The sequence below is a fragment of the Coregonus lavaretus genome (genome assembly GCF_964263955.1).
Source record: "Coregonus lavaretus genome assembly, chromosome: 20".
NCBI classification, from domain to species: Eukaryota; Metazoa; Chordata; class Actinopteri; order Salmoniformes; family Salmonidae; genus Coregonus; species Coregonus lavaretus.
The window spans coordinates 30,394,876-30,405,400 of NC_140007.1; the positions used below are offsets into that span (position 1 = coordinate 30,394,876).

A 10,525-nucleotide genomic window follows, 5' to 3' on the forward strand; every position below is an offset into this window, starting at 1 on the left:
CCCATATGACAGTTATCATCAGCCACGTCATCTGTATGAATCACAGACACTGTAGATCATCTTCTGAGAAAATGGGGCCTTTTGAATTTATCATTTTACATTTAAGTCATTTAGCAGACGCTCATATCCATGTCGTTTTTGCCTTAAGTAACCATCTGTTTTATGTAACCATACCAAATGTAACATATAATACTAAATGGAGTCTCTCATCTTTACGTACAGAATAATACGAAATGCTCTGAGACCAGGTTGGGGTATGTTATACTGTAGAATATGGGTCACTGTGCTTCGAGAGCAGGTGAGGTAGCTATAGTACTATAAAGATGTGATAGCATGCATGTTTGTAATGATCTGGGTTACAGTGTTGTGATAGCACATACAGGTTATTGTCAGACTAGCAGTACAGCTCCAGAGTGGCACAGCGGTCTAAGGCACTGCATCTCAGTGCTAGAGGCGCCACTACAGACCCTGGTTAGATTCCAGGCTGTATCACAATCCGGCCATGATTGGGAGTCCCATAGGGCGGCGCACAATTGGCCCAGCGTTGTCTGGGTTTGGCCGGGGTAGGCCGTCATTGTAAATAAGAATTTGTTCTTAACTGACTTGCCTAGTTAAATAAAGGTAAAATAAAAAAACAACAGGGAGTTAGAACAGCAGGAGTTGTACCGGTAATGGATTCACACCTCAGGGGAACAACATCTCAGACTGAGAGGAAGAGGATGTAGCACAGTGAAAACACTAAACCTATATATACAGCACCGTGGGGGCTCACCACTAAGCTCAGTGATACCAGGTAAAGGACGTTGGGGTTAAATACAGTACATGTATAACCTCATGTAAAATGGACTGCATTGTCCCCAAATTGTCCACTCGTCCTGTTTACCTATGAGGAAAGGAGCTCTCTCAACAGCAGTGTAGAGACCAAAGGCAGGCAGAGAATATACACCAGTCCCAGTGTTGTGGTCAGTAGTACAATTACCACAGGGCAATGTCTATTGATTATGATATGGAACAGTAATTGGCTAGTGACTTACAGTCAGATCTACTGAGTGTATTGTATATCCTGGGGTATAGTGTAGTGTTTGGACATGGTTCACAAGTGGAATGCCAAGGTAATGTCAGTTTCCAATACAAGTTTGGTTAGGCTATTGTAGTCTAAATATATCCATTACATTTTCACAAATTCAATGCCTTCAATTTTCAGTTGTGTTTGTAGTTCATCATTAATTGACACACAATTCTTGAGTAATAAAGTCATTTATTTGGTGTATAGCAATATTCCAAATACAAACCAATTAGTAAACCTCTGCCTGCCTTGAGGGTCTCTTTCAGCCCAACAAATATTTGGTGGACTTGCCAAGGGACTCCTGTTTCCTCGCTTGAGATTGGTTTTGGAGAGAGTTGAATTATCAAGAGACCTTTTTTCAATCACATTAGATTCTCAAGAGTTTAAAAGTAAATCAAACTGCTTTAAGAACCATTCTCAAGTTTCAAAGTTAGTTGACCTATTAGAATATAAAGTATTGAAGGAATGGGTTCAGTGAGCGATAAGACGTAGTGATTCAACAGAATCATTTAGACTAGATGAGATCTAGTTAAAATAAAGTTTGATACATGTTGATAGTTGTCCGATTTATCAATGTTTTCTTTCCAAATCAGCTCCAGGTCCCGTTGACAAGGACTATGTCGATCTTCATCTCTCTTGTCCTCTCTCGCTCTCTCTCTCGCTCTCGCTCTCTCTCGGGAATGGTGTCCTCTCTCTCAAGGGAATGGTGTCCTCTCTCTCTCTCGCTCTCTCTCGGGAATGGTTTGAGACATTAGAATACAGAATCATCCAGTGAGAGATGATCTGTGTTGGCGGTCATAGACCCCTGTTTAAATGACTTCTGTCTCTCTGTCTGTGTTTCAGAGTGAAGGAATTGAAAAGGGCCAAGGAACATGAGAACCTTCAGAAGAGCCCCCTCACAATGTGACATCACTCTCCTCCTGCCTCTTCTTTTCCTTTTCCCTTTATACCCAAGACATTTTACAAGAGAAGAAAAAAAAAAACAGTTCAGTGAAAACACTGCGATTATTATTACTACTACTATGGCAGCGTGGCTGATTCTACTTCTACTTCTAACAACAGCATTTTTCACGTTTATCTTTTACTTCCCTCTGACGATGTTTATGTTGGAGAGTGGCAACTTCTTCTGTAGAATTATAAACTAAGGGGAAGAAGCTCTGGGGGGCAGAACATTTGCTTCATGGCATTCTTTGCACTTTTTCATGGATTTGCTTTGTCTTTTTGGGAGTATCGGAGTGTAGGTTTAAGAGGGTAAAGGAAGAGGAATGCTGGACATGTCAGGAAAGGTCCCTGTGGATCAAAGGAAGAGGATAAGATAGAGGACGCCTAGGATGGAGGCAGATGGCGGCCAGAACATAAGGAAACATGACAGAAGCAGAAACACATTTGGGACTTGGCTCTAATTGTATTTCATATTTTTTTAAGTGACTGATTATTCCATTTGAAGAAGAAAAAAATGTCACTTAATGAACCAAAAATTCTCAGTAATACATTGATCCATTTGCACACATACACTCCCTGTCGACAGTTAGAAGAATACATTCAGTATAGTAACTCAAAATAGATCAAAAAGTCCCCTTCCTGTTACACTGTGCTCTACCCCGCCAGTCAGTCCAAAGGGGTGGGGTTAAATATGAATGTAGGAGGGGTGTGAGCCGAAATGGGTGGGGCTTATTCAAATATTGGCTTATTTTGTTATCTAGGTTTGGGGGGAGGGGTTATGTACTGTAAGTCAAGGGATAGGGCGATTCAATGGAATTACAATTCTTATTATTTTTTAAAATATTATTATTATTCTCTTTTCTATTCCTCTTTGCTTGAATCTGTTTTGTGCTCATGCCCATGACCGATTTACAACTGACTTGTCTCCTCACAATTCAGTGTTGTCGATTTTATCAAATATGCATGCCTATGGGTGAATGTCTTCACCTGCGTGCTGGAAGTTAGGTCTGTATCCTCCGATTTTCTATGTTTTGCTTTTGTCTTCATGTTCAAAACAACTGAGTGGCCCATGTACCAACCTACTCTCCCTATTGTCATACCCTCTAGTTACTGAAATTATACCAACATCGTCCTCTTCTTTTCTTTTTTTGTTGCCTTATTTCATTTGTTTACTCAGTATTCTAAAAAGAAAGAAAACTTGCCTCTTTTGTGTTGTAATGATTACAGTCATGAAGGTTATTGTTGTTCTTTTTAAATGAACTTCAGGGCCTGTGAGGGCTTTTGAGGGGAAGATCACATACATTGCCTTGACGTCTTAGAGATTCTTTGAGGGGTCCCTAAGCTAGTCCCAAAATAGGGGTTAGACAAATCCATATTTTTGACAATTGAGCGGTTTCTGTATATAAAGAAGGCTGAAGGTAGGGAAAAACATTTACCCAAAGGGAATTGTATTTTAGAAATATATTATTTTATTCATTAAAAAGGGGTCAAAAACAGGTATGAGACAAAAACAGAATATTTGTATAGTTTTGTTTGAATGCCTAAGAAGTATGGTTGTATTGTTTGTATATAGTGTAAATACCTGGGATAAAGATGAGCTATGTGCATGAAAAACATGAACAAAGGTTAAAAAACTAAACAAAAGCAGTAGTGGCTATGCTCTGTAAAATTATTAAAAGTATTTCACTATAAGAGTATTTTATTTTATTTTGATTGTTCTTGGGAAGAACATTTTGCTAAAGCATGACATTATTGCAAATGCTAAAAACTTTTAAAAAAGATAACATATTTAGAGTTAGGAGAAATCTGCAAAAGTATCTTAAGACAAGTATGTTTATGTTTACATTTTTGTTTTGGGCTACCAAGAATATTTTGCCAATGGTGCCAAGTAATGTGAATGCTATATTGCTTAACAAGATAATTAAGTTACTCTTTGCAGAACAGATAATCATACAATGAAATACACACTAGCATTGAAGACCACAAGGTCCCATCCCGACTGGCAGTGGATCACAGATAAAGGTACACATTGCAGAGGGAGAAATATTTCTACAGCAACTTTTAAGTCTCTCATTTCTCTTCCATTATCACACGTCAGAACAACCCAAGCTTTTTTGCCATCATCACCAAATACACAGGGATCACTTGTCAGTAACATGTTAAGTGCAAAAAAGCCTACTGTATGAGAAAGAGGGGTTGTGTTGTCAGTGTCTCTTTGCATGTTTGTATGGATTGTGTTCATATAAAGATTGTAAATGGACCGAGTTTAGGAAACCCTGAAATAGACTAGATCAACGTATCAAACTGCTGACACAAGACAATACTTTTTTCTAAGTGTGGGCTGGAGGCTTAACTTGACTAATGCTGTCAGGGTCTGGACAGACCAGAATTATTCCTTGTCAAAATGTCATGTGGCCACAGTCAACGAGGTACATGTGTAGCGTCTCTGGACTGGTATTCTTTGTAAAAGTAAATTAATAATTTACTTCCAGGAGGAACACTTGTTTAAACAATCTAAGGTGCTAAAATAACATAATTAAACAGGGATGGGGTTATGGTGAAACACATTAACCATTATGGATCAGCACAGCCTAGTCAATGAGCAAAAATGAGTGATATATAAAGCTGTAAACGTTACAAGATGCACCAGTGTCATTATAGCAACTTCTGAAGAAGAATATGTGTCTGGCTCATAATGGCATATGTGAGGACCGTGTTTGAAAGATTATGAAATTAAATGTGAGTGGTGGGAACAGACACATTGATACCAGTTGATTTGATCTGTGAATCCATGATATATACTATCCAATAGTCTGCTGGTTTTTGTAGTTTTGCTGAAATATATTATATTCATATCAAAACAACCAGGTGGCGTATTCTCCATTCAAGTGATGACATTCATTATTCAAACAAGGTGTGAATGCCATTGGACAATTATGTTTTGTTGTTTCAATTGCTGAATTTCGTCTCAGACACTGTTAGCTATTCTGATGTTTTTATTATTATGTACTGCTGTGTTTATTTCACAGAGACTTGATATGTAAACCTATTTTCAGAGTGTTTATGTAGAAAGTGCCTAATCATATCCCGATTGATCGCACAAAGCCAATGTCAGGGAGAAAAACATGGCTTTGGAGAGAAAAAGATCACCTGAATCCATAATTCTTTAGGACTACTGTATATCAAGTATAATACAATATATCAATCCAAAAGCATCACCAAATTCAGTCAGGTGACAGTGTTCCCTTAACCAACCCAGTATCACCACGGAATGCATTCCGTCTTGTCAACATTCTAAGCATTTTTATTTTCTATTGGAACTGCCTGTTGAAAACATGAGAATTTGATTCCATAACTTTTGTGGTTTTATTACCTTGCCTTCATCATTCCGGTAGTGGTAAGAATGCTAGCTAATGCACTGCTGTGGCAATATGGGAAGGTTTTATTATGCTTGCATGGGTAAAATAGTTAACTGGGTGACTGAACTGCACCCAAAGCATGCTTATTTTTCTAGAATCGGTAGTCAGATAGACTTGTAAAAGACTTACTGTTCTGTAAAGCGAAGAACGTTTGTATGACATGTCACAGAACTATCAAAGATGGAGGGCAGTTGATTGGAGGGCAGAGGAGAACCCTAAAAATACAAAACTATAATCAATCTGCAGTATTTACTGACCAGGTTTCCAGGGGTAGCATGAGGGCAAGTTTTTTCTAGAAGCAAATCTTTTTTTATTCATTTATTCATTTTTATTCATTTGGATCTAGAGATAGTGTGCTCCCAACCCGACAGTTCGGACACTCTTTTGACAGTATACTGCAAGTCTTTTACTAGGCAACAACACACAGACACACACACACACAGGCGACAGTACACTGCACTGCACACATCCAGATATGTCAAGGCATAGTCAGTCTCACTTGTACACAGTTCAGCAGAGAGAGCTCATCATGTGTTATTTTCCTAGCCTACTCCTAGTCCTAGGGAACAGCTCACCTCCCTTCTGTATTTTACTCAGGGTGCCAAAATGGGGAGGAGGAAGTGGAGCAGGACATTGATTGGTGATTCAGAGTAGAGAGAGGTCATACTGTATTGAAATAGGATAGGACGACGTAAGGCCCATCAACAGAGCTTTCTGGATAAAACAGGCAAATTACTACTGATCATGGATACATTATTGGTATCCATTTCCTCTCAAGTAAGTAAGCTGAACTGAGGAGAGATGTAATGGCAGGATATAAGAACTAGGGGATACAAGTATTTGTAGTATAGATCATTATAATTAGGACAAGCTTATCACAATTAACAGTATAGTCAATTGTTTCTGTCTTGGCTACAGCTCTGACAGATATGAATTTGTAGGCATTATGGGATACTATGGCTTAGTCTTATGTAAATGCTTTCCTTTCTTTTATAGACTATGCTTATGAGTCTAATAACAATTTAACCTTTGACCTCCTCTGGCTTGATGGTTCTCATTAAAACAAGGACTTGCTGTGTGAATCTATGATAATGTAATAACACCACACACAGTTTCAAATAGTCTACAACATTTAATCTCAGCTAAGATATGGATGATGACATGTTGTAACATTTGAATGGGGTCTTCCTGAGACTTTGGGGTAGTTGAAGATGACCAGATCTTAGGTTACAGAAAAAGCACTTCAGGAATGGCCATCTTCTGGATGGTATGACAGGTTAGCTATAACAGGCACTTCATATGGATTTTATTACCTTCATTACATTCTGCTAATTGGCCTGAGGGACTGGATGGTCTTCCCTCCTCTTCCTTTGTCAATGCACCCAAAATACTGGAAGGTAGGCACATCACAACCTTTTCCACTTGTGGACACAGAGCAATAAGCATTATTTTGTGGAGACCTATAGACCTAGTGAAGAATAAAATGATTGGACACATGTAGTCAACGTACTCTTATGCAAATGCCAGTATTGCAAGACAAGCATTCAGTAGTTTATGGCACCCTTTACCGAACTGCACGTTTTCATCAATTCCAAACCAAGAAGAAAAAAATGGCCCTGCTTTAATACAAAGTCGTGGGTCCTTGACACTTTGCATGTGAACTAGTGTTAGAGCTATTTTCCTCTCCTCTATAACTGTATTTCTCTCTGTCTTTCCCTGTTATGTGACCCTCTCTTTCTTTCCTTCCCCTATTATTTCAACCACTCCTTATTTTCATTTCTCCTATTGTGTTTTTCTTTCTCTACTTTTTCTTCCCTCTCTTTCTTGTTTGTAAGTTTTATTTTTGTAATTGTGCATGTACAAGCGTCACTGACTCGATGGATATGTTTCTAAAAAAAAAGCTGCTGAAGCCATGCAAAACTTTTTGAAATGCCCTAAAAATATGGAAGATGTTTTCTGAATGCTTTATATTCTTTCTGCTGTAAAATAATAAAAAAAGAAAAAAATGAAGAAAACTCGAACAAAGTTTGATTTTGTCTCCTTTTTCTTCTACTGTACCTTCCAGTGCAGCAATGCCTGTACTATAGTACTCACATGCCTACCAGCTGCCTACCAGCTGCCCTATATTAACACTGCATAGTTTTAGTGCTATAAGTTCAAATTGTACATGCACCGTTGTAAGTAATGGGTAATATCATTAATAATGCAATTCCGGCTATCTGATACTCACTTTACACCCATTAAGGGCATTATCCTATTCAGTAGAGTTGAATTTGGCAATAAAAACGCCTGTGGTATTTTAACTCAAAAGTCATCGCAATTGCAAAGCAACCTCACAGACATAGTTACCTCAGATACTGCCCAGCCCAGGCAGTTTTTTTATTATTTTTATTTTTATTTATTTCACCTTTATTTAACCAGGTAAGCCAGTTGAGAACAAGTTCTCATTTACAACTGCGACCTGGCCAAGATAAAGCAAAGCAGTGCGATAAAAACAACAACACAGAGTTACATATGGGGTAAAACAAAACATAAAGTCAAAAATACAACAGAAAATATATATACAGTGTGTGCAAATGTAGCAAGTTATGGAGGTAAGGCAATAAATAGGATATAGTGCAAAATAATTACAATTAGTATTAACACTGGAATGATAGATGTGCAAGAGATGATGTGCAAATAGAGATACTGGGGTGCAAATGAGCAAAATAAATAACAATATGGGGATGAGGTAGTTGGGTGGGCCAATTTCAGATGGGCTGTGTACAGGTGCAGTGATCGGTAAGGTGCTCTGACAACTGATGCTTAAAGTTAGTGAGGGAGATAAGAGTCTCCAGTTTCAGAGATTTTTGCAGTTCCTTCCAGTCATTGGCAGCAGAGAACTGGAAGGAATGGCGGCCAAAGGAGGTGTTGGCTTTGGGGATGACCAGTGAGATATACCTGCTGGAGTGCATACTATGGGTGGGTGTTGCTATGGTGACCAATGAGCTAAGATAAGGCAGGGATTTGCCTAGCAGTGATTTATAGATGGCCTGGAGCCAGTAAAGCTAGTGTCATGGGGGTCAAAGCTAAGTGGACTAACTGATCCAGAGGTCCAACTTACTGTAGTTCTAAATTCTGAGCCGCTAGTGTAGTGCAGTCATATCATAGTCACAGTCAATGTGTCTCAGGGAGTTAGGTTCTTATATCTACTGAATGTATTTGAAAGTAATAGTTTAGATTGTACTTAATGCCCAGATCTTAGGTATGCTAGAAGGCCTATAGGGAATACCTTTTAACCTATACTTTGTAGTGAGGACTATGGATTTGAGATGGTCCTCTGTATATCATAGGAGAGATGATGAAGCTGGGAATACTGACACTGTTGCTGCTGTCTCTCTGGACATGTGATTGCAAGTCATTGCAGACCGATTCAGACACTCTGAATGAGGTGAGACTGAGCCTATCCTACTGACTCACATTTTGTTTATGAACACGGATGACATTAACCACAAGGTTGCTGGCTCAAGTCATGGGACAACTGTGGTTAATCTATTTAAACTGCTTTATTGAATAGATTATCGTCTGTAGCTAGCTTGTGTAAACATCTTACCTAGGCAAGGAACTACTGACCCACACTGTCATTTGGTGTTTTGTTTTGCATTCCCTTCCTCGCTCCCTCCCTACCTCTCTCCCTCTCTCCCTCCCTTCTCTACTCCTTCCCTCCTTCCGGTAGCTTTTGGAGCTGCTCCAGTCAGTGGGTTATCTGGTACCAGGAGGTGAAGAGGGGCCCATGCTGGAGACAACCAGGGAGGATGCAGCACGGCCCAGTGCTGAGCTGGAGAAGAGAGATCTCCCAAGGATCGGTGTCTCTATGTACAACAGACCTTACCCTGCATACGTCAGCAGCAGGTCAGAAAGACAAACACAACAACATTTAGAAATAATATTACTGTAGTATTATGTAATGTGGACTTGTAAGTGGTCAATAGAAGGATCATTTGTTTTCATCCACCATGTATATTAACATTTTCGATCTTAATTGCTGTTGATGACACTCTCTGTTTCTCTGTTCCTCTATTTCTCTCTCCTTCTCTCTCCTTCTCTCTCTCTCTCTCTCTCTCTCTCCCTCTCCTTCTAACTCTCTCTCTCCTTCTAACTCTCTCTCTCTCCTAACTCTCTCTCTTAACACTCGATCCTTCTAACTCTCTCTCTCCTTCTAACTCTCTCTCTCTCCTTCTAACTCTCTCTCTCCTAACTCTCTCTCTCCTAACTCTCTCTCTCTCCCTCTAACTCTCTCTCCTTCTCTCTCTCTCTCCTTGTAACTCTCTCTCTCCTAACTCTCTCTCTCTCTCTCCTAACTCTCTCTCTCCTAACTCTCTCCCTCTCCTAACTCTCTCTCTCCTTCTCACTCTCTCTCTCTCATATTCTCTCTCGCTCACGATCTCTCTCTCTCTCTCTCACACACAATCTCTATCTTTCCTCTCCCTCCTTTCTTCCCTTCACCTCTAACTTTCCATTGTCCAGAAAGTCTGATACAAAGTATCTGCCTGCTTTTCCAATGGAGCGGCTGAACGGTGTCCGGGGTTGATGGACTGTCTTACAACACAATGAGATTATACCACAGTATCATTTGCTGACTAATCGGATCTGCCAAATGTCTGCTTCTCTGACCTACAGTGAACAGTACGACTCCTTTGCATGTCTTCTACACTGAACCACACCCCCTTATGATTCAAATAAAGACTACATGTAGCCATTATATTATGTTCATCTGGTCTTTTTGCATGAAGAGATGTGTGAAGAGATGTCAATGTTTATTTTATCACAGACTGCATAAATGCATCTGGTAGTTCAATCAGTAATTTTTCCAGGGACCAGACATCCAACAGAGAGCTTTTCCAAATAGAATATTTTATTTCTATTTAATATACAGCCATTTAGTTCTTCATCTAGGTCATGTTTGCTCAGTAACATCAAACAGTTATGAACATTTGAAACATACATGCGTGACAGGGAAATATAGAAAACTGGATAAAAACGGAATAGTCCGCAAACATACTGCAACATATATCAACCTGTGGAATATCCATTCAGTCCATCACTGTCTGTGTGTAGA

General features: G+C 39.3%; 1 protein-coding gene across 1 annotated transcript in view; it reads left to right on the forward strand.

Annotated features, from left to right (window-relative positions):
- Positions 1-1,973, forward strand: part of LOC311148111 (calmodulin-binding transcription activator 1-like) — a gene marked incomplete at its 3' end in the record, with an annotated part of 29,667 nt that extends 27,694 nt beyond the window's left edge. Inside the window, exon 15 of the mRNA XM_084185016.1 lies at positions 1,910-1,973. Within this exon, the coding sequence (XP_084041142.1) occupies positions 1,910-1,973 (64 nt within the window). The remainder of the gene's footprint in view (positions 1-1,909) is intronic.
- Positions 1,974-10,525: the final 8,552 nt, after the last annotated feature.